The 25,200-nt window shown below is 33.5% G+C and overlaps 2 protein-coding genes and 1 non-coding gene across 7 annotated transcripts; 2 read left to right on the top strand and 1 right to left on the bottom strand.

The window, feature by feature from the left end:
* Nucleotides 1-198: 198 nt before the first annotated feature.
* Nucleotides 199-296, top strand: LOC114407927. The gene has a single exon (XR_003665737.1). It is a non-coding gene; the product is annotated as a small nucleolar RNA R41 (small nucleolar RNA).
* Nucleotides 297-5,002: 4,706 nt separating this feature from the next.
* Nucleotides 5,003-13,388, bottom strand: LOC114407348 (homeobox protein LUMINIDEPENDENS-like). Its single transcript, XM_028370422.1, has 13 exons — nt 13,004-13,388; nt 12,723-12,750; nt 12,496-12,626; nt 11,906-12,249; nt 11,717-11,810; nt 11,533-11,626; nt 10,699-10,828; nt 10,566-10,617; nt 10,440-10,483; nt 10,200-10,288; nt 9,263-9,691; nt 6,775-7,319; nt 5,003-6,201 (listed from the first exon to the last, which is right to left on the bottom strand). The coding sequence occupies exons 1-13, from the start codon at nt 13,175-13,177 to the stop codon at nt 5,281-5,283; spliced, it is 3,075 nt and encodes a 1,024-aa protein (XP_028226223.1). The 5' UTR covers nt 13,178-13,388; the 3' UTR covers nt 5,003-5,280.
* A 5,537-nt stretch (nt 13,389-18,925) lies between these two features.
* LOC114407346 (cullin-1-like) lies at nt 18,926-24,784 on the top strand. 5 transcript variants are annotated; one of them, XM_028370418.1, is made up of 22 exons: nt 18,962-19,063; nt 19,164-19,220; nt 19,314-19,450; nt 19,617-19,752; nt 19,873-19,972; nt 20,114-20,299; nt 20,447-20,494; nt 20,573-20,776; nt 20,857-20,934; nt 21,233-21,322; nt 21,722-21,802; nt 21,903-21,962; nt 22,052-22,081; nt 22,170-22,256; nt 22,347-22,496; nt 22,565-22,620; nt 22,708-22,828; nt 22,918-23,079; nt 23,192-23,335; nt 23,453-23,671; nt 23,802-23,969; nt 24,098-24,784. In XM_028370418.1, the coding sequence occupies exons 3-22, from the start codon at nt 19,447-19,449 to the stop codon at nt 24,197-24,199; spliced, it is 2,226 nt and encodes a 741-aa protein (XP_028226219.1). In that variant the 5' UTR covers nt 18,962-19,063; nt 19,164-19,220; nt 19,314-19,446; the 3' UTR covers nt 24,200-24,784. The 5 variants fall into 5 exon arrangements, with proteins under 5 accessions (XP_028226222.1, XP_028226218.1, XP_028226220.1 ...); XM_028370417.1 differs by having other exon boundaries at nt 18,960-19,220; XM_028370420.1 differs by lacking the exon at nt 19,314-19,450 and having other exon boundaries at nt 18,963-19,063.
* The last annotated feature ends 416 nt before the right edge of the window (nt 24,785-25,200 follow it).

Here is a 25,200-nt window from a genome sequence, read left to right as displayed (position 1 = left end):
CCGTCATTGCACTGCGCGTTTTGGCCAAAAACCCTAACCCTAATTGGACCACTCCTATTTATACTCAGCATCCACAATTTTCTCTGTGCTCCCTCCCCTCTCCTTGTATTCCTCTTCGTGTGTGCGACAGTTGGTAACTAACTGATTTTTTGTTAATTTTGTTGATTTTTTGTTAATTTTGTTTTTTATTTTGTGTTTTTGAAGGCTGTGATGTTGAAAACTACCTATTTTATGAGGGAAAGATAAATTATTCCTTCGTGATTACAAAACTACCAATGGATCCTGCTGAGCCTTCAACTCCTTTCCTAATAAGTTATTCATCTCGTTTGATTGTTTGTAGTTTCTATCTAGATAGATTCATGATAATTGCAGCATTCTTTTGAATTTTTCAAATCCAAAGAAAACAAAAAGAAACGCAGTTGAATGGAAAGAGCCATTGAAGTGATGATATCGTCTTCTGAATTCTTCTGTGTCGACTTTATACAAACAGACTACAATTATCTGATCTATGGCTCTTCGATTCTGTCTATGATAAACATTCTTTTTTAAAATGATAAATGTTTACTTGATCAAATGATTGGTTTTATTTTGAATTTTTAAAACAAAACAGGTAATTTGTCAAATTAAAGTGGAGTTTAAATGTAGTTTTCTATCATTCAACAAGACAATTAAAATTCACACTCTGTCATGACTATATTGTTAAATAACTTTACAGAGAAAAATTGGCTGAAAACTTGGCTGTGACTGGACTGAAGTAAGATGTTTATTTCTGGATGGTCTGGGCAAACAGTCACATACACCAACTGGGACTGAAGTAAAGTAAGATGAAATGAAGTAGAATAAAATATAACATAAAGAAATGAAATTAAGGAGTTTTCTCATGCAAAGAATTATGATTTAGGAGTCATGATATTTCTATTGTAGTAAAAAAACATTATATTTTAGAAATATTATCTTTTTAAAATTCTCCTAAAAATTATCTTTTTAAAAATGGATATCAAATAGGGAAAATTAAGATTCTTAATCAAGATTTATTTTGTCAAAAAAAAAATCCAATATTCTCAATAAATTTAAAATTTCTCTTTTACCAAATGTCTCACGGATGAAAATGAAATAGAATATTTAATGATTTAAAGAAATGAAATCTAATTTTTTTAAATATTACTTTTGAAATTAATAAGTTATAATTTTATATCATAGCAACTACAACTATTCTCCTTCAAAGAAAAAAAAACTGCAACTAGTCATCTACAAGCTTCTTTTTTTTTTCATTCACTAGTTTCCAATCATATGCATTCACCAAAAATTATGAACAAATTAAAGAATTTGTTTTAAATATGCATATATTACTCTTAAGATATCTTTTTACTTTGTTTTTGAAAAAAATATCATGACATGTCAATCTTTTATCAAATAATGTATTTAACAATCTTAAATAATAAGTCATCATTTATAATTGTTGGCTCGCATAAAATTATTTTAAAAATCTTATTAATAATAAATGACTGTGCTATACTGTTAATGCACTATTAAATTCTTTGTTTTTTTGTTAACTCTTGACCATAATTTATGATTGATAGATCTGTCTACAATAAAAATAAAATAAAAGAGAGATGGAATAATGAAAAGAAGAAGAAAAAAATGGTCTTGGTCCACTAACTCCATTCTGACTTTATCCTTCATTGACGCAGTACAAGGAAATCTCAATTTCAATTTTGAAGACCAACTTAGCCGACCGCTCAAAATTAGGGTGCTAAGGTATTTATACAACTATAATCATAATTAAAAAATAATTAGAATATAATTTAATATTATAAATATAATGATAATTAATTTTATATGATAAGTTATAATTTGATATGATTAATTATTTTTAAAATATAAATATATACCTGAATAAACTAATTATATAACAAATTATATCTAAAAGTAATTCAATAATCGGTTATAAATGAATAAAAATAATTATTATAAAATTAGTTATTTTTTTATAAAAAAACTTAGTTATAGTTTTATAATTACTTTAATATAGTTGATGATGTAAAATTGGTTGTAGATATTTTCTTGAAACTAATATTTTTAAGCAGCCGTACTCAAACTTGGTTTAGCCCAATATGGTAAACATAAACTTTAGAACAAATTCCAATGACACTCCTTAGGATTTTTATTAATTACACATGCATCATTTTTAATTTTTTTTTTAGATTTCATCTCTTTTTTTCACCATATACAAAATTTTCCAACTTTTACATTCTCCTTGCATTGGTATCCCTCTGTCCCAAACATCCTTAAGTTAAGGGATTGTGCATGTGCCTAGCCCATGATGTTTTAATAAAGATTTTTTTTCTCCAAAATGTCTCTTCCCCATCATTTTTCTGAAACTGAATAAAAGTTGAAGCTTGTTTATGAATTGCACGAATCCAAAAATCAAACACAAGAAACATCATGTGCTAAAAAAATCAAGAGATCTCAATCAAAAAGGGAAAAAAATCTCAAAATAAAAATTAAAACAATCTTAGACAAGAATCAACAGAAATAAATGCCAAAAATCAAAAAGGAAAACAAAAACTCTCATAAGAGAACAATACTAAAAATAAACATATCTAAAAAAAAGACAGAAAAGGAAAACAAAATCTCAAAAAAAAAAACCTCTGCTTTCGACGTAGTCTTCCACCACAACACCCCATATGGGTAGTAACAATAAGAAAAGCAACTCCACTTCCGAGGAACAAACCCTCATCAGCGACGATTCTCTCAAACCACTCAATAAAAAACAGTACCGCATCATGCCCACGCAAACACTTGGGACAAAGAGAGGCATAGAACCGCAACCCAACCCAAACTCGAACCTTCGCCTCCGTCCATTGGTTCGCCTAGCACCAGCGGCGACACACTGTCGGAGTTCAACACTGGCGTGTTCAAGGACATGGCCGTGGTGTCCGAGTCAGCGAGGGAAGCCGCCGCGGAAAGACAGATCTGAAGGTCACGCGGTGGTTTGAGTGAAGGTCGTATGGGTCGGGTTATGGAGGTGGTGGTGGCGTCGAACTTTGTATGGGTGACGTTGATGGTGGTCCGGAGTGGCGGATCTGGGTAGTGGTGGTGCACTGGGATTCTGGGGAATGGAGAGTTGTTGATGTTTTTTTTCATTATTTTTTTAAGATTGGTGAGGGTATAATTGTAATTCAATTTAAAAATTTTAACAGAAGTGTAACGTAGTTAGAAGAGGAGTATTAATGAAATGTCTGAAAAAAAAATACGTGTAATTAATCAAAACCTCATGGAATATCACTGTAATTTGTTCGTAATTTTAACTTAACATAAAGCAACTTTCATTGAAAAGATCTTAATAAATAATATGTTATTATGGTAAGAATAAGATGGTTAAATCTATTTAAAAAATCTTGAATCATTCCAATAGAATTCCACTAGTTCTTTTTTGTTTTTGTGAGAGGGATAGTTCCATTTAATCTAACCAACAAGGCTAAAGAATTTTTTTATTTTTGAAGTCTTTTAATAAATTTTAACGAATCTCATTTATCTTGTTCAAATTGAACTAGCAATGGTTCACCTAAGACGTCAACCCACAAACATTCCTTATTGATCTATTTTGATTTTTACAGGCAGATGATAGGTGCAGAAAGTTTTATGAGGTTATCTTGTAAACAAACCCTTAATTAATGTCTATACATGAGGAACAAACAAAATACTGTTCTGAACATCTGTTGAGCAGGAAAAAATGTCACATTGCAAGATCTACAAAATGGATTGATAGTTTGTCTTTAGAAAATATAATAATAAAATAAGTGATACACGTACAATAATTTATATAATATTATATTTTATATTTATTTTTTTCTATTTTATTGTTTATTATCTTTTAAATTTAAATTTTTCTTTTTTTTCTTTTTTAGTTATATAATTTGTTCCGGAAGATAAATTATTTCATTTGTGTATGATTATTGTGCTATTTCCTTAAATATATTTTTGCATTCCTTTTATGGTCTTAAACGAAGCACCCTCACTGTCCATCAGTCTCTTGTTATCTGTTATCTATCACAACTCGTTCCATTAGAAGACTCAGAAAAAAAAAAGTTATTTGTGCTCAACGTTAAATAATTAAAGTTTATCTCCAGTTCCTCACTTTGCTCGACTATATAATTTCAAAGTACTATTCTGCAAGTTTTGCGTTTGTTAATAGTGGAGTGCTTTTTTTCCTTTTAAAAAAATAGTGGAGTGCTTTCTAAACCATGTCAAGAACTCGAGTAAAATTTAAAAGGCTAAATGATTATTTTGGTTTTTTTTATCTTATTTTTTAAAAAAATTATTTTAGTTATTTATCTTTTTATTTTGTTCAAAATGATTCTTTATCTTTTGAAAATTCATTTTGATTTTAGTTACAACATCTTTTGTTGGCATATACTTTAGGCACTCCCTTTATTCGGTAGTAGTTTTTCCCCTCTCTTTTTTGTTGTTTATTTCCCATTGATTAAAAAAATAATCATTTTAAATTTTTTAAATAAGATATAAGACTAAAATAAAAAAATTTAAAAGAAAAAAGTTATTTTAAACAAAATAAATAAGATAAAGAACAAAAATAATCATTTAACCAATTTCAATATATTTTTAACTTTGAATAAAATTCATTTTTACGTTTTTTGGTTAATTATACCTTTTTAAGTAAAGAAAAATGCTAGCAACAAACTTTACTGAACAAATATTTTAAGGTTAGTTAAAATTTATATAAATCATAAATTTTATAATTTCACTTCTTAGTTAATGATTTTTACTCGTAATTCAGTCATTTTTAATTAATTTCAACCTATTCCTTGAACAAATTACATCTTTTTTTAATTCTAAATCTCAAATTTACGATTTTAGGAGGTAATAAAAGTCCCCTTAATAATATAAACCTAGTACGTCCTCGGTATTTGACCGGTTACATGCAATGCAACTCAATCTTTAATTTCTTATCTAAAAGCCACGTAAGACTTTTAAAAAAGAATGAAGTAAAATCAATCCTTTTCGGGTAAATTTTAATGTATATTTGTTTTTTTACAATTGACAAGTCAAACTCCTGACATTCTAGATACTGCTAGTCTGCAACCGCACTTGGATGTAACATCCTTTTCCTACAATCACTTCATACCGTTGAGGTTTAGATCCATCTCCACTCTCCAATAACATGAAATGTCATCGTTATCAGAATCCAATCCAACTCTATACATCCAGAAAATTAACGAGTCAGATAAAATCCCAAATCAATCTGATAACAAAAACTCATCATCGTCTCTGATCATGCCACTTTCTGTTTCCCTGTCTGCCAGGGTCCCAGTGTCCAGAAGAACCCCTCTGCCTTGACCATTCAGGTCTATGATTTCTACCATGATTCATTCTGGACTCTGGGTAATTTCTACCTGGTGCATACCTAGGATTTCTAGTTGGACTATTTTCCGGACTCCATGATTCAAATTCTCCCCTTGCATGATTATTTCTATCATAAAAACCAGATTGTCTGGATCCCCCAACAATTGTGTTATAGTTGTTGTTATGGTTTCGTTGAGAAAGATAACTAGATGACACATGATCCTGCCTAACTCTCCACATATTATCAGACCCGTGATCTGATTTTTCGATTTGTGGCGGGTAGGAACGGCCAGGGTTACGATATGGAGGTTCAGTGTAATGGACTTCCTGGGCCAAATGTTGATGTCTTTGTTGCTGTGAGGCTGAATGGGATGGTGTTGGTGAGGGTGGCATGAAGGGTTGTGGGAATGAATTAGACAAACCCTCATGTTGCACACTCAAATTAGGTACAGGTTTTACATAATTGGTGCCATCACCCCGCATTGCTAGAGTTGAATGTGTGCCAGTAAAGTTAACTGAAGATGCATTTGCAGTGATTAAGTTCTTCTTCATGGTTAAACCTACATCTGAGGATGTTTGTACATGCCCCAGGGGCGGTGGCTTTTCAGGAATAACATTAGTTGCTTGAGGCAGTGAATATGGAGAAACTGATATGCTTGTAAGATGCCTCGAAGATGGAACCACAACTGTTGGTTGTTGCCTTACTGTAGTGACAGTTATAGGAATCTGAGATAATAAGTTGGTAGTTGCCACTGCAGTATGTTTCTGTGTAATTCTATCGGGTGCTAGACTTTGCCTTGAAAAGGGATTTTTTGATGCTTCTGAGCTCCATCCACTCTGAAAAGTAAATAAAATGGGAACACGTCAGTTAATGCTGTAACCAAAATCTTTTTAATAATTAAATGACAATATTAATGATTTCAAAGTTATTAGCACATTGACAAATGTAAATTGTAAGCAAATATCTAGAGGCCATTAATGCATTCTTGGTCGGGCCAAGTGTCTCCACCGTGTAAATAAAGGGACAAGCATCAAATTTTGGCCACACTAAGTACCAGCAGAACTACTCCAAGGGAACCCCTCTTAAGCCCATCAGTTTGCCTAAATTAGCTATTTGCTAATACAGAACATTTATTACGTGGCATGCAAGAACTTGACCGTGCAAAACTTGCCAAAGAAAAGAACAAGAAGAACTTAGTGATCAATTCATTTCGGTCTCAATTTGGGCCATCATTGAAAAACCATTTACCCCAACACCCTAATGCTATAATAGTGTTATAGGCTCTCCACTTTCGACACGTATTAGCCAACATGGCCAAAGTGGGGTGTGCATGGCACTGTAATAGGAGACATCAGACATTGTGATAAGACCTTTGACAAATAGTTGTAGTATGAACTCGAATCACGCACCGTTCTTGGATCGCTTAAGGGGGTTGGAGATGGAAGAGAAACTTCCACCTTCTCCGGGGCCTTTACACTCGTGCCATAACTTCCATTTGTATTTTCACTTAAACCCAAGTTCACACCTCCACTCTTGATCATGTCAAGCAGCTTCACGGTTTCTTCGCTCGGTATGCTACCACCTTGTCCAGAAGTTAAGGCAAACACCAACTCTGGATTTTTTAACAGCACAGCAAGCAATTCTAAATCAGGTTCAGCAGTAGCCACACTGGTTGAAGAAGTGGAGGCCACCCCTTGAACACTATGAGTTGCAACATGATTGGGGGAAATTGCTATATCTGCATCACCATCTGGTAGCTGTTCAATAGGGATTTCCAACGTCAAAGTATCATCATAGTCCATTTCAAGGTCCCAAGGCTCCTTGGGGTTAGGTGGCATCTCTTGGACAGTTTTGTATATAATTTCCTTATCCCTGCGGTTTCTGTTTCTCTGGACCTCAACCTCTTTGCTATTTTCACCGCCACCAACTCTCCAGGTATCTTTAAGTTCCACTTCTGTAAAAAAAGGAAAAAGGAACCAAAAAGGAAAATTTTGAAAACCGAAAATAAAATGTGTTCGAGAAATTAAAGAAAGAAGTTGCTATTACTTTCTCGAGTTAAAAGAACCACAAAAATGACTGAAAAACAAAAATTCATATTTCAACTCCCCTCCGGATCATTTGCCGATTTTATTTATATATTACAAGATTTACAAACTCCCCTAATGAACCAAGTGTTCAATAACCAAGCCCCAGAAGGAGCAAATTAAAATTTGGTTTCATGAGAAGTGTTCAATGAATAGAAGAGAATTTAGCTGGTTAGTGGTCACATTCATTTAAATATGACAAATAAAACGATCACAGAACCCTTCATTAGTTTTCAATTATTGGAGATTGGGTGATTAATACACTGCAAAAGATTGTAATTTTCAGGGGGAGGGGGTGATACCAGAATGTAGCAAGGAATTCACCAAACGAAATTAGTTTACAGTAGTTGTTGTTAACAGTCCCTGGATGTCGCAGCCAACAAAATTATAGACGCCAATCAACCCTCAGATTGGATTAATTCAGTGCTGTAATTCATATAATGGCTGGATGTAGTCTATATACTCGAGACTTGCAACTATATACATAACCTGGGCTACTAAGTAATATGAACATGCAAAAAAGACGCAGTGAATAATATTACAAACTCCTTTGCCACAGAGATAAAGGAACAATGAGATCCAGATCCGTGATCATGATTGCAAATTACAAAAGAACATCGCTACCCCAAATGCAACATATTTAACCTGGACGTGTAATATCATATTGAAAGCTTCGTTTATGATCTCATAATCAAAGCTTCAGCCTATTTTTACTCATTAATATGAGAAAAAAATTATAACTATTATGTAAGAGGCGGGATGGAGTAGATAAAATTAACTTTGAAAGTTTAGTATGATCTCAACTTATAAAGGAGGATTGTATTTTAAGAAATTCTGAATTGTTAATTTCGTCTTATATTTGAAAGCACCTCATATTTCTATCATTACTATATACATCAATAACTCAGAATTATGAATTGGTCCTTGTGAAGCACTGAATTCCCTGTTGCCTTTCCCATTATAGCAAAAATGCCATACATGGATTAACACCAGTCGTGCCCAAACCAATCCATCCATACATTAACTTGTATGCCCATGAACCATGGCAAAGGGCTAAAAAAGGGACAACCTCCGATTACGATACATTTAACAAATTTATACAAGAAATTTGGACAGTAAAATTATTGCTTTTAAAAATATTGCAACAATGATCTACATGTTATTGCCAGTTTGTAAAACTATTGCCAAAATTATTGCTTTTATACCTGCGATCACCTCAATATTTAGCATAGCTCGTGATAGACAATTATCAAATCCTCAAACTTTTAAGCCCGTTGTTTATAAGATTTATGAGTATCACGCCATTTTAGCACTGTCCGATTTTTTAGAGATAGTAGAAGATCCTAAAATCCTCAAACAAATCCGTGTTAGTATTTGAATATCAAAATCCCAAGGGTCAGATTTGTACAGAAATGTTTTATTTTATTAATTAATCTCTTGAACAATTCTAAAATTGTAGGCGTATATACAACTGCCCAATATACCCAAGTTACTTACAGAACATAGAGTTATACCAAGACTCTTGCTCTAATTATATAATAAGGTGATAAAAGCTGCGAAAGGGGATGCGGTCAATAAGAGTTAGCGTCAAAGGTAGCAAAGAAGCGTCCGACATTGTCCTCCAAGAAAATGTGCGGGGAATTGAGTAAGATATACCTCTTTTTAACTCAACGTCAGCAAAGCTGTTAATATGGTCTGTTCTCAACGTGCCTTTCATTCTTTTATCGGGCTGTCATAGAATTTCACCAATTTTTCTATCCTAATATTATAGGCATATATTTGATGTAAGTAACAAAAAAAATTGCAAATGTACCTGCTGGTGTTTTCCATGGGATCTGAACCCTCTTGCACTTCTCCCAGAGAGGTTCCTTCACATCCATTTTTGGTTTTGAATAAGAAGCTTCCAGCTTATTAGTGGCTTTAGAGGCAAGTAACAAAGGTTTCTCGTTTTCTTCAATTTTGGGTGGAGTAGGAACTTTAGAAGAGCAAGCTGCAATACTGGCGGGGTTTGTCTGAGGTTGTTTATATGGGCTATCAATTTTTGTTTCGCTACTCTCTTTTGAACCAGATTTCCCATACTTACTCTGCATAAATAAAGCACGCATTTTTGCTTTCTGAATATCATCAGCAGACATGGGACGGCCTTGACTTACAGGCCCTGCTCTCGTCACTTGTGAGCTTCTGCTCACTGACTTTTGGCCCGGCTGTTCCACCAATTGCACTTTTCTGCGTTCTCTAGATTCTGATAAGGTGTTAAGGAATAGAAAAGAGATATAGCCTACATTGGCATGACACAACAACTGACATGAACCATTGGCAATTTTGAGTAAGAGACTGCTAACAACATTCTCTCTGACACATTATTATTGATTAAAATTTATAGAGAATCACAGCAAATATGGAATAGAGCCCGCATCATTTCACAAGTCTCAAAATTTTAGCCATTAATAGTGTATTCAAAAAAGTGTTGGAGGATATGTTGTTAGCATTTCTCTCAAGTAACCCACCACTTCGGTCCTTGAAACATTATGATATCAATGTGGTCCTTCAATAATATTTTGACATCAATATAGTCCAAAAGTTATAGTTCACTTGGACCAAATTGATATCATTATATGATCAAAATTATAATTTGAAGAGCAATTAGATTTACAAGTCCATTGAGGTCCCCAAATTCTTTTGAGGATTAAACTGGGGATTTATTCCAATTGAATTAGTTAGTCAGCTAGTTTCAAGTATACAAAGGATACGAGATGAAGATACACCAAGAGTGGACTTTTTATTAGAATCATCCAAGCTGGGAGGCAACAATTTCACACCTTGTGGAGATCCTATTTTCCTGAACAGAGAAGAAACAAAATGGAGCATTTTCACAACTAGCAAAAGCAAAGCCGATTAACTCAAGTATGGCACAAAAATATTGGCAGAAAGATTTATTCAACTAGAAGAAAACAGATGACCAAAAACAATCAGCCACAACCTACACATACCTGAAATTATTCGAACATTCACTTGAGAGAGCAAGAATGTCTTCCTGAGAACACGAAAGGACCACTAAGAAACATGCAAACTGAAAATGCATTGCTAGCTGGAAACATATAAAAGAAAACACTTACAGGAACATCAATATTTGAATGCCATGATTCAGAGCCCATAAGTTGACCAATACTGCAAAAATATAAATCACAATAATTGAGAAAGGAGGTCCCAACAAATTGTGCACAGAAAAGAGATAAAATGCAAGCTTGCCTCCGAGAAAGCATCATCTCTTTATGACCATCACTAGAAGTCTTAACACCATTGGGCTTCTTTATTACATGGTTCCTTGCAAATAGTTTGCTCCACTTTGACAACAAAACCCTTGCCCTGTTTGATATGTCTGATCCTCAAATCAGTGAGATTATAATTCACAAAGTATATCGAATTACTAAACTATTGTGTTTATATGTGACATCAAACAGTACCCCTACAAAATTAAGATTTGAAACTACTTACATGTATCAAACAAAATATTGAAAAGGATGAAGTGCTACGTATCAACCTAAATCTGACTTCAACAGCTCGGAGTAAAATTAAGATATATCTAAATCTAATTTATTTGGCTGTCTGATAAAAGGTGGCAACTAACAATTAAAGGAAGAATCAGATTCAATGTCAACCCCCTTTCACCTCTCTATCTTGCTCCTTCAAATAATACTATCATTAATAGCAAGCAACTTGCCAACTAATGAATTAAAACCTAGAATTCATGCATGAAACGATAATAAAATCCCACACACGAATCTCCTAATCAACATCCCGGATCCAACAATATACACATCAGAAACACAATGAAACAAGCATCTGACAACTTGAAATCAGCCACAAAATTTTAAGAATAGTTGGCATGGCCAAACAAGCTAACCCCAAGTTAAAGTGTTTCCTACCGTAAAAAAATGTCGCTGTTATCATATATCAGTCCGTTGCAGTCATTACCAAATACATGCTATACAGGTAAAAATCTTAGGAGAAAGGGGAGGGTATTGGGGAAAAATCAGTGCCAAGGATGATGTGGGCACTGGACCAGGAAAATATAAATCACACCTGATGTCCTGTAGAACCGTAGTTTATTTACACTCTGCAATATAGCTGATATGTGCATGGGAACAGCTTTATGTAAAGGCAAATGACAAAGAACCTGCAAAACAGTTAACCAGAGAGTTCGAGGGTATTCAGTTATGTGCCAATTAAAACAATGCATAATATTAACCAGAAGATTCAGATTTACCTTCAAAACAAGAAGAAGGACACTTGTTTGCTCTTCAACAGCTGCCTTGCTCAACCAAGTTGCTAAATTCATTCCACCCCCTCTGCTCAAAAACCTACAAGCATCCAGCAGAAAAACTAAATTAAATCAGAAAATATAAATTACCATAATTCAATATTATCATGCTATTGAGAAAACTAATCCGTGTACCACAACAATACTGAAAAATTCTGTATCGTCAATATCCACTCCATCAATTTCTCCTGCCCAGAAAATGTCTCCTCTTTTTGCATTAAACTAAAAATGCTATCAACAAATTGTTTATCTGAGTCATCTAGGTCAGACAAAGTCACTTCCTGTGTTGAACAAGATGCTTCTTCAGTATTGGACAGGCCAGCAGAGTTTAAGGGAGTTGGATTTATTGGTCTCATAGGATCAGAGTTTATTTGATCATCATGAGGTTCTTCACAAGAATTAGAACTCAGTGCCCTCTCCCTTGACAACTGCACGGATCTCCTCACTCTTGAACGTTGAGCATTGAAAAAGTCACGCACCTAAAACCAAAGTGCAAGGATTCATAAATTAATGCAGGACGGGAACTAGGTAACATGTTATATTAATACAAAATTCAGACTGAATCCAACCCTCTTTGGTCCAACAAAAGGATAACAAACTACAGACAAATGAGTATCAAGAAAGGTGATGGACAGAAAATATATCTACACACAACATCTCAATTACATAGATCATTCCATAAGGACAGAATGAAAGGACTAAACAGGAAGCAGAGAAATATAAACCTGTGTCACTGTAACACCGAGTAAAGCACTGATCTCGCGCAATTCCTTCTTGCTAATAGCATCTTTAATGGAAAAAACAGATTGCATGTAATTTACAGCCTTTGGATTCAATAAATCCCTCGGTCTTTTTCCTGCAAATTTGGATTAAGTTTGACACATCCAACACTAAACAAACAGCAGAATCTATACAAAAATCAATAAATAAAATTCCAGCAAAAAAATCTTACCAATTTTTATTGACAAAGCACCAGCTGCCTGCACAAAGAAAAACGAAAAATAGACAAAATCAGACACTCAAACGATGCCTTAAAAGGACTAATTACATACAAGAGAAAAATTACAGCTAGAATAAGTTTACAAGTAATTCTACAAAACGTTTCAAGCGATTCCAAGTACAGAAGTATAATCTCAAAACGAAACGCAACTAAGAGGCTCTTCACTTGTTTCATTAACCAGAACTAAATAATGAGGTTATAAAGAGAGCTAAACGAAAACAAAAGGAGCGCACCATTTCCTGAGAGAGAGGATTGACGCCGGTGAGTTTGCATTGCGTGACGACGATTTCCTGAAACTGATCGATCTGGCTGTGGAAAAGCTCTCTCTGCGAAACCAAAAACTTCTGGAACGATTCAGTGGAGCTCCCAATCTCCAGCTCCGAAAAATCTTCGTTCCACGCATCCATCGTTGATCGAAGTTGCTTCGCCGCAATGCGTAGCAACACGCATTTAACTTGAGGTGATTGAATGAATCTCTCAATGCTTCTCACCGATTCCCAGTTGGGAACCGAACTGGTTAGGGTTTGGCTCGGAGCTAATTCTGGAGAGAGAAAGTTAGATAGAGTACTGAGTCGGATGGGATGAGAGAGAATTAAGCCATGTTCGGGACCCGGGTGAATTTCAGGAATTACTTTTGAGGCTTGTTAATTAAAAACATAAAAAATTTAAGGTCATTTTTTTTTGTTACAATAGAGAAAAAAAGGTCATCTTTACTACCATTATTTTATACTACTTTTGATGTTGATTAAAAACAATGTGTTTAAATAATTTAAATAATGTTATGAATGAATAAAACAATCACCAGCCATGTTAAAACACAAAAACTATTTAAATTACTTTTGAGACTAAAATATGCATTTAATCATAATAATTATCTTTGAGTTTCTTGATTCAGCAGGTAATTATACTTTGTTTTTGTCATGTTTATCAATTGAGTACAATGTAATTATGGTATATGTAATTTTTGTAAATAGACAATTTTTATTATAGTTGGAATTTTTCTACAAACAATATTTTTAAATTTAAATGCTTTGTTAATTGACAGTTTATTATATAATATTTGTTTTATTTTGTTTGACCTTCAAATCAATTTAAACGTGTTGATCATAAATTGTTTACCTTATATTCATTTTTGTTCTCATTTAGTTAGTTTTCAATTAAATACATGGTAATATTGTTCAATGTTATAACTATATGCCTATAACTATAATGTAAATGAACGAAGAGCACAGAAAGTGCTATGAAATAGTCAACATCATATGGTCAACATCATGTTGCTGATCACAAGAACATCAGAGGAGATTTTAAACATTGTTCATGCCAAGGAGCAAGTTAACCATTTATTGTGATATTGTTTTCATTTTCACTTTTATTTAACATATCATTTTTCTCAATTATTTTGTACAACTGACCAATCAATTATTCTCATTCTAATGTTACGCATATTTCAAATGTAGACTAACGGTGAAGTTAGTAGGTGTTTGTCATGAAGTAAAATGATGTGTTTGAACATTACTGGCATTTGGTTGACAAAAATAAGAATATGCATACCGTTATGTACAACTAAGATGTGAACGGCCCAACCATTTGTATTAATGTGGACAGCACTGGAGGATTTCTATCAGTCGACCGGAGATCATCGAGTGACGTTAACCTATTATGGTCAGATTGTATTCTTGCTAACCATATTCAAAACCAATAGCCATCTAAAATCATTCCCGAAATGGCACGCATTATACCATCAAGTACCAAATTCGATCACTTTCAACGTGCTTCTGAATTAATACAAAATTACCTATAACAACTTGGTAAGTTACTTCGTAATTTACTTAATCATTCAACCAACATTTATCTGTGAAGTTTTTTATTTCTTCCATTTTTCACGTAAAGTTATTGTTAATAGCAGGACGTTCCAAGCAATATGTATTATTTTATGAAAGACAAAGGGTTAACTTATTTGAATTTGGAAGACATTGTTGAATGCCACGTTGTTTACAATAATGAGAGAAAGACAATTAAAATTGGAGCCGGATTGAATTTTTTTTGTGAAACACAATCTTTTGAACCTGACATGGAAATCGTTTTCGAATTCGCTGATCCAACAGTTAACTATGTTTTATTCTGATGATGTTTATAAATTAAGTACAATGCTACTTTGACTTTTTGTAAATATTTTGTAAATTGACACTTTATTTTGTAGGTATGTTTTTCCTACAAACAATGTCTCTAACATTATGACTTTCTTAATTGACTGTTTCTTATATAATATATATTTTATTATGGTAGACCTTCAATTTAACTTACACGTGTTGATCATAAATTTTTTGAGTCATATTCATTTTTGTTCTCATTTACTTAATTTCTAGTTGAATACATCATAATATTGTCCAGTATTATAATCATACGAATGTAATTATATGGTCAATTTTTCTACTCATGCATATGCACGGGTATTAAACTAGTTAATTAAAAACATGAAAAATTTAAGGTCATTTTTTTGTTACAATGGAGAAAATAAAAGGTCATGTTTACTACCATTATTTTATACTACTTTTGTTGTTGATTAAAAACAATGTGTTTAAATAATTTAAATAATGTTATGAATGAATAAAATAATCACCAGCCATGTTAAAACATAAAAACTATTTAAATTACTTTTGAGACTAAAATATGCATTTAATCACAATAATTTATATAATAATAAAGAAAAAAAAGAATTAATAATAATAACTAAAATGCAAAATAATCATCCGTCATGTTAAAATGGCATTTCAATCGTTGGAATATGATTATAATATTATTTTATAACTTTGATAATTTTTTATATTTTTTATATTTGGCTCAAATCACTCACGAATAACTTTGAAACAACTCAAGACACCATAAGGATTCCAAAAACAAAAAAAAAACATTTTTTATGTTAATGACATTGATGCGGAGTACTCATCAATTTTGTTGATAACTAATTTTCGTCGTAATCTGATTGATCACCTTTAGTGAGTCTTTCCTTATGATCATTTTTTTTTCATTCACAAGATTCAAACTAAAGACTTTGTTTAAGAGACCAAACTAAGTACCACTTAAACCAACAACTTGTTGGTTACAAAAGTTATTTTATGTGTTTGTGAGAAAATAGAAAAAAAAACATGAAATTATAAGCAAAAATGGGGCCATGAAAAAATCATAAAGGAGCCAACATTTGAATTTTATCTAATAAGTATATAAAAAACATTTGTGGCTACTACATTGAGTTTGTTCTTAGACTCTTTTGTCTAAGATACTTTCCACATGCCCTGGATTCTAGATCTTGTTGTTATCGAAGGCTACCATGCCTGTTTATTGATGTCCTGCATCTATGGATCTCGTTGTTTGCTGGGTTGAAGTTGTGTTCGTCACATGTAAGCTTAAAAATCAAAATCCATAATTACAAACCAAAAGGACTTATTTCCATTAATATAACATGTAACACCTAGACAAAAAATTACAACTTAGACTTATAGAGGAAATTATGTGTTGTGTCATCTGTGCATTTATGTATTTAATTGCAATGATTATATTTTTTTAATTTTCATTTTCGTGCTTATTATACATGTGTGTGTGTGTGTGTGTGATTAGTTTAGTGAAGTTTGACAGATAAATAGAAATTGTTTGAGCTAGATTTTCATATATGCAAGAATTGCACTATGCATTGAGTTGTCATATAATTTGTCTTTGTGTGAGTTTTACTCTAAGCACACATATCCCTATAAATGATTAGCACGTTAATCTGGATGTTTAAGGAACGATTTACCAGTTTTGACAAAATAGTTTTGACCGTTTTTGCCAATATCTACTTTAGTCATTTTTGGTTAAAATTTCAAAAGGCATAATGCAAATAAATGGTATGACTTGGCACGCTCACCATGGCTGGCCATTAGTCATTTGTGTTGTCAATTAAGCTTGTCAACTTAAGTCTAATCAAGTGTCATTTGGACAAACTTAAACCTCACATTCATGTCTCTTTAAACATCAAATTAGAGCTCTTTCTTCTCCATTTTGCATGAGTTCAACCAAGGAAGAAAGAAATTTGTTTCTTTCTTCTTCCAAGCTTTATACAAGTACTATTGAGGTTTCTTCCATCAAAGACTTGGTAAGGAGATCTTAATCTTCTTTGTCTTTTTGTTTTCCTTACGAAATTCATGCAAGCTTCTCATCTATGGTTCCAAAAATTCATTTTCATTCTTAGAAGTTTGAGACATCACAGAGCTGAGCTCTTCGTTCATATGAGTCATTTCGTGTAACTTCATAAAGGTAAGGGGGGTTTTCCATTTCTTGAACCCTAACCTTGTTGTCTTTGGAAGTTAGGCTTCATTGCATGTTGTTTTGATGTTCAAATATTCGTAGCCGTTGCCTTGGCTGGAACTAGAGGATATGTTGGTTTTTTTTTGGAAATTTTAAGGTTAAAAGTGAGTTTTTTGGGGGTTAAAACTTAGGCTTAGCCTTAAATTTCACTTAAATTGGAGATTTCAAGCAAAAGTTATGACTAAAATAAGTTTAAGGACCCATTTAGAATAAAAAATTGTCATGAAATTGAATTGATTGTAATAACTGTATGGATTGTTTTTCTTAACATTTTGGCCTCGAAAATGAGTTTTTTAGGTGTGAAAATGTAGGATAGCATATGAGATTCATGAAACACATAGAACACTAAAAATAAGTTAGGAGCGAAATTTTGTAAAATTGAGTGATAAAGTAATTTTAGACAAGAGGCAACTTAACATTAAAATTTGTGCCTTTGCACAAAATTACCTTAGGATTTTTATTCGAGAACTATTGGTTTAATTGCTATATAATTGCTAAGATAAATTGCAAAATCGGGTGACTAATGCATGATATGGAATTGTGAGAAATTTCTGTTGATAAAATTACTGAGGTACATGCATGTGTAATATTATTATTATCAATGAATTATAATACCGATAGAGTGTGAACTCTAGTGAATTATATTTGTGGCGTGCGAGTTTATATTTTGTTATATATCAATAAATTATTATTTTATCTATAGGCGTTGTGGTTTGGGCGACCCTCGACAAATTGCTTGTTATGACTAATAGATGGTTATAATCATAAGCCTTTATGTTGTCAGATTGTTTGTGACAAGTAGTTTCTACTACTTAAGGGGACACAATTGGTTCCTTGAGAGTAGTATGTAGGTTTCAGCCTCATTTCGTTTTCTCGTTTGTTTGTACATGTTTGTTGATGCACGTGATACGAGGGCTATGCACGTGATGTAGTGGTAGAAGTCAAGAGGATTGTAAAGAGAGTACAAAACCGATGATTCTATTATTTTTTTTGTGAGAAAGTGAGATTACGTTGAGAAAGTGAGTAATGGACAAAGATACACTAAGCTATAGTGGGCAGAGAGGTTCGAAGAACTTGGTGGAATGAGGGAGTGGTAACTATTTAGCATTTGGTGCACTCATTTGACGTGGATAACTCATAGGCCTCACTTTGCTACTCCTGATGGGCTCCAAGGCTTTTTGAATTGGGAGCTTGGAGATCGGTATACGTTATATCCGTATGTGGTGATCACTTCTGATTGTCATCTACATGATTATGTAAGACCATCAAGACCTGAGAGGATTGATGGCAAAGTTTGGACCCTAATAGGTGAGAGTGTTATTTGCTTAGAGGAACCACATGTAGTGGTTAATTATGTTACATGTTGTCTTTGTTTGACTATTGTGTGTTTGTGGCATTTGAGGAGTGGAGGACTAATCCCTACAACTAACAACTTCCAGGTACTGACGAAAAGTGCACCGAGGCATTTGCGAGCTTGGTGTAGCTTGCAGAAGGAGCGAGTATGACCATGTGTTGTTATACGAACCACATATTACATCTATCATATTTGAGTCCACACACTACCAATAGATAGATCATATGCAGTGTCCATTATTGTAGACTATACATTGATTTGCTATGTCCCATGGGGATTCACATCTCGCACAGAGCTTCGATATTATGTAGAATTGAAAGTGTGCAACGATAAGATCATCTAGAAAGAATTGACACCGGAATCCGTGCATTGAAGATGGACGAAAACCTGATAAACATGAGATCTATTAAGAGCTTTTTTTTTTTTATAATAAATATAAATAAATATACTTCAGCAATTTAATTAAGAGTGAAAGAGATGATTGGGAACGCGTAAGGCTACGCTCCAACCCAATAAAAGCCAGCCATACGTACAAAAGGATTGTCACGCTACTAAGTCTTCTCAGTTACTTTCTCTGCTCGCTCAGTCACAGCACAGTGTATATTTCGCAACTACACCATCGCCATGCTTACACCTTGCCTTTTTTCGTTTCACTAATAAATAAATAACACTAATATATTGATATTAATACATCGTAGACCAAATCAGAACAATCAAACAGCCTTTTTCTGTGTCTCTTCAACGCAACAACTAGGGTTTGTGTTTCCATTTTCCGTTAAATTTTTTCATTGTTGCGATTTTGTTTTTCTTGCTATTGACTCGACGATCGCTTTGTTTTGGGGTTTTAGGATTCGTTCTTCGCCATCTGCACAGTATTATGACTGAAAACGCGTGTTACGTGTGAAGCATTGTCAGGAATTATATGGATTCTTTCAATGCTCTGTTAGGGTTTAGAGCTGATTCTTGCACTGGTTTATTGAAATGTGTACGGTCGTGGTGTGTTTAGGGTTTTACTTGAAATCTGCATTCGCATGACATGGATGTGTTTTGTGTATTTCTACGTGCTAGAAGATTGGTTTTGATTTTTTTTCTTCTCATTTTTGCGTGCCTGGAATTATAGCATAGTCTGAATGTTGTTGATATTTTTGCAGGCGCAATGGAGCGAAAGATCATTGATTTTGACCAAGGTTGGGACTATATGCAGAAGGGGATTACCAAGCTGAAGAAAATTCTTGAAGGAGCACCAGAAACTCCTTTCAGTTCTGAGGAATACATGATGCTATACACGTATCCTTTTTCTTGCAGTCCGTTATTGTTGTTGACAATGTTCTTTTGGTCTAATCTATCCCCCTTTAATGCTTAGTTTTGGATATCGTGTGCTGTTTTTCCTTAAGATTACCATCACAGAACCATATATAATATGTGTACTCAGAAGCCTCCGAATGACTTTTCACAACAGCTTTATGACAAGTACAAGGATGCTTTCGATGAATACATCAAAATCACCGTATGGAAATCTCCCCTGTTTATGTTTTTTTTTGCTTTACTTCTTTGGCTTTTTCATCGGCTTTTGTTTGATTTGCTTTTCTGATATATAACTTATTGAGTTTGATACCCTTTATCTTTTTTGAACTTCTTTCGTTTTTAGGTTTTGCCATCTCTAAGAGAGAAGCATGATGAATTCATGCTGAGGGAGCTTGTCCAAAGATGGCTAAATCATAAAGTCATGGTCCGGTGGCTTTCGCGCTTCTTCCATTATCTTGATCGCTACTTCATTTCTCGACGCTCCCTGCCTGGACTCGGTGCAGTTGGCCTCACTTGCTTCCGTGAATCGGTCAGTTATCAATGTCTTTTAGCTGTCTTATGATCTTATCCATGACTATGTGCTGAAGGGCAACACTACAGTCAGCTCCCAATGTGATACCAATAATTTATTTATACATGGTTGAATTAATACCAGATGAACCTTTTTTAATTACAGGTTTATATGGAGGTACGAGTCAATGCTAGGAAAGCTGTGATTGCACTTGTAAGTATATCACTTCACATGTATGATATACTTAATTGCTGATTATGACTTCTATAATAACCATGGCTCATGTTACAGATTGATAAAGAACGTGAGGGTGAACAAATTGATAGATCGTTGTTGAAAAATGTTCTTGATATATTTGTTGAGATTGGTATGGGTGAAATGGGTCAATATGAACAGGATTTTGAGGTACATATGCTTGAGGATACTGCCGATTATTACAAAAGTAAGGCTGCAAACTGGATTGAGATTGACTCCTGCCCAGATTATATGCTTAAGGCAAGTCTGTCTATATTGTGCCTTGAGATTTGGGATTGTATCTAAATAGTTGATATGCATAATAACCCATTATTGCATAGGCTGAGGATTGCTTGAGAAGGGAGAGAGATAGAGTGTCTCATTACTTACACTGTAGCACTGAGCAGAAATTGGTAGAGGTCAGTCTGTTTTTCTTTAATATATATATTTTTTGGATGATTAGAAATGCACAGTTTTTTTTCTTTTTTTCTTTTTCTCTTCCTGTTATCTCTTTTATCCATTTAAGTGTACTATTGCAGCAGAAGTCATTAGGTGCATGTTGATGATAATTTTAGAATGCATCGTGTGGGAATCTTGCATCTATATACTTGATACATGGACCATTCCTTATTGAAAGCTTTTTCCCTTTTACAAATTAGTTGTTTTTCTGTTAAATTTATCTCCCTCTTCAAACTTATTTCTTTTCATTTTTAATAGAAAGTGCAACTAGAGCTGCTGGTGACTCATGCAAATCAATTACTCGAGAAAGAGAACTCTGGCTGTCATGCCTTACTTAGAGATGATAAGGTACTTGATAGTTTTGCATTAGTTTGTTTGATGATGGTTTCTCAGTTTATGTTTGCTTTAGATTTTCTACAGCTCAAAAACCAAATGTTTCCCTCACCTTGCCATCATATTTGGGGTCACTTCTCTTATTCAAAATTAATGACTAGGGATCCACAGTATAATATGTACACACACACACACATCCCTGCATCAAACTGTAAAAAATAAATTTAACAACCGGAATGTAGATTTTAAACAATATTTGTAAATTGAAACGCTATTTAGAAATTACAATACCCTGACAATCAAAATTTTCAAATAAATTATTCAATTATTTAACAATATCATCCACATGACACTTAATCATTTTACCCATTCATATTTTGGTTAACGATCTTTTTGATTTGTTTTTTTTTCTAGGTGGAAGATCTGTCTAGGATGTATAGACTTTACCATAAAATACCTAAAGGCTTGGATCCTGTTGCCAATGTATTCAAGCAGGTTGGTTTCTTTAGTTTTTGCATTATGCTTTTTAATTAATTTGAGTCTCTATGGTTTTAACTCTTTTCAATGCTGTATTATGATGATTATCTGTTTGCAGCATATTACGGTTGAGGGTACATCATTGGTTCAACAAGCTGAAGAAGCTACTAGCAATCAGGTTCAGCATTTGCTGCAACAGTTTGATTTTTATTGATATCTTCTGCTTCTTGACACTTTCAGCTGATATTTTTTTTTCATTTTCTCCAGACTACAAATGGTTCTGGCTTTCAGGAACAAGCAAGTCCCCACACTGTTTTCTGTTTATCAATTATATAATTGTAATGATAGCTGGAAAATTCTGAAGGCTAATCATGTGACATTGTAGGTCCTTGTCCGTAAATTTTTAGAGCTCCATGACAAATATATGGTGTATGTTAATGATTGCTTTATGAATCATACACTGTTCCACAAGGTTTGTTGAGACAATTGAAGAATAACTTGCTGAATAATAGAATGATTTATAGTTATTAAATAGTATATTTCATTTTGGCTGCTTTTACAGGCATTAAAGGAAGCATTTGAGATATTCTGCAATAAAACTGTTGCTGGTAGTTCCAGTGCTGAACTTTTATCTACATTCTGTGACAATATCCTTAAGAAAGGTGGAAGTGAGAAGCTAAGTGATGAAGCAATTGAAGATACCCTTGAGAAGGTAGTTTTTAGGTTTTAGATTTTACATCTCTTATGATTTGTGTATAAAAAATTGTTTAATTTCTGCAGGTAGTCAAGTTGCTTGCATATATCAGTGATAAGGATCTCTTTGCAGAATTTTACAGGTAAGACTTAGGTTTTTTTAATTTTAATATATACTTTTTAGGCTTCATATTATTTTGTGAAGTCCTTAATGTATTTTATATTTGCAGGAAAAAGCTTGCCCGAAGGTTACTTTTTGACAGGAGTGCAAATGATGACCATGAAAAGTGTATTTTGACAAAGTTAAAGCAGCAGTGTGGTGGCCAGTTCACATCAAAGATGGAAGGGATGGTCAGTTGTCTTTGTCCTAGCATGCCTAGCTCTCCTTTGTTTTTTTAATCAGTTAGTTTAACAATTTGCTTGAAATATTTAACTTTCAGGTGGTAGACTTGACATTGGCTAGGGATAATCAGCTGAAATTTGAGGAGTATCTTCGTGATAACTCACATGTAAATCCTGGAATTGACCTGACAGTAACTGTGCTTACCACAGGATTTTGGCCTAGTTATAAGTCTTTTGATCTCAACCTTCCTTCAGAGATGGTAAGAATATCTTGTGGATGAGAGTTGTTTATCTTTCTGTTATTGTGATTTTTTTGTGTGGAAGAAGACAAGATTTATTAATACTACTTTATTGTGAATGTTTTTGTTTCAGATCAGGTGCTTGGAAGTTTTTAAGGGCTTCTATGAAACGAGGACAAAACACAGAAAACTTACTTGGATATACTCTCTGGGAACATGCCACGTCACTGGCAAGTTTGAAACAAAAAACATTGAACTAATTGTGCCAACCTATCCAGTAAACTGCCTTTCACCCATCACCATTCCTATTTTATGTTGAAATTTGTGCCACTATGGTATTTAAGATTTATGACTTCATGCTGGTGGTTTAACAAGTGTCTCTTCTACTTCACAGGCTGCTGCCCTACTGCTATTCAACAATGCTGATAGGTTGAGCTATTCAGAGATTATGACTCAGCTGAACTTGGGCCATGAAGATGTTGCTAGATTGCTCCATTCACTGTCATCTGCAAAATATAAGATACTTATCAAGGAGCCAAACAATAAAGTTATATCTCAAAGTGACATCTTTGAGTTCAACTACAAATTTACGGATAAAATGAGAAGGATCAAGGTCTGTGCTTACTTGTAGCCATACTTTTCATCTTTTATTGTATTAGATCATTAGGTTTGGAAGCTTTGTTAGCCGGGTTGCATCCTTTTCTCCCCGTTAAGATTCTAAATCTGGCACTTGTTGATGATAGATCCCTCTACCACCAGCTGATGAAAGGAAAAAGGTAATTGAAGATGTTGACAAAGATCGGCGATATGCCATTGATGCAGCAATTGTGCGCATTATGAAGAGTAGGAAAATTTTGGGTCATCAACAATTAGTTTTGGAGTGTGTTGAGCAGTTGGGCCGCATGTTCAAGGTATAAAAGGCCAGAATTTATTATTGTCAACCTGAAAGTGGTTTTAATGCAGAAAGTATTATAATTGCTGTGATAGGTTTTCGTTAGCTGAATGATTTTCTGTACCTTTTGAATTTGCATTTTTATAGCCTGACATCAAAGCAATCAAGAAGAGGATTGAAGATCTCATCACTCGGGACTACCTTGAAAGGGACAAAGATAACCCAAACACCTTCAGGTATTTGGCATAAATGGAAGTTACTAATGTATAGAGTGGCCAGTGTTATAGCCTGCAAATGAGCACTAGGGTTGCCTTAATTTGATTCTTAGGGAAGTACAGTTGAAAGTTCTGACGGTTACACAATGCTGTAAATGATCGTAGTCGATTGCTTGATTCAGTAACACCAAGAGCGAGATTCTTTTGTCATACTTGACATTTTAAGAGCTAGTTTAAGATACAACATACGTACTGGAGCGAAGCAAGATATTGTACCAAATACGTTGTTTTCATATATATCTTGATTACTTTAATGGAAAGTGAAGGTGGGAAAGTGAAGGTGGCACAATGAAAGATTGAACCTTGATATTCTACCTAAGTGCTACAAATTGAGGCAAGCTAGTGTGGCTCATCGGCCGTTGTTGATATCAACTGCTTTAGCAATATATTTTCTGGCTTTATCCTTTATAATTTCGGATTATCTCTTCTCTGTCTTCTTTCTTTGCTCAGTAGTTTAGATTAGTCATTTGATCTTATGTATCTATTTAAGAAAATTATGCATATTTCACAACTTAATTTTAGGGGTTATTAATATGATTGATAGAATTTTCTCAATGGATATATTAATTCAGCCTTTTCTTTTTCGTTGTTAATTTTTTTAACTTTAGGAGTCAATTTGATCAACCATTTTAATTTCAAGAGACTGAATCAATTGATAATTTATAATTTCAAAATTCATTTTACTATTTTTATTAATTTTAAATATTATTTTGATGGACCATTACAATTTGAAAGACTAAATTAGCAATAATTAACGTGTTTTGTTATATACATAATCTTTTTTATTTATTTATAAGAATTAAAGACTAGTATCAGATAATTTATAATAATTCATATTTTATTTAAGTAATGGAGTTAGATCCTTAATTCATATATTTGATATAAGTTGTATGTTCTAGAAATAAATTTTGTATCCAAAATAATTTTATCTCAAATAAAAGACTAGTGTCATGGCCATTACTTCGGTGGACCACC

The sequence above is a fragment of the Glycine soja genome, chromosome 3 (assembly GCF_004193775.1).
Source record: "Glycine soja cultivar W05 chromosome 3, ASM419377v2, whole genome shotgun sequence".
Classification (NCBI taxonomy): domain Eukaryota; kingdom Viridiplantae; phylum Streptophyta; class Magnoliopsida; order Fabales; family Fabaceae; genus Glycine; species Glycine soja.
The sequence above is the reverse complement of the archived record's forward strand: the minus strand, read 5'-3'. Positions and strand labels throughout refer to the sequence as shown.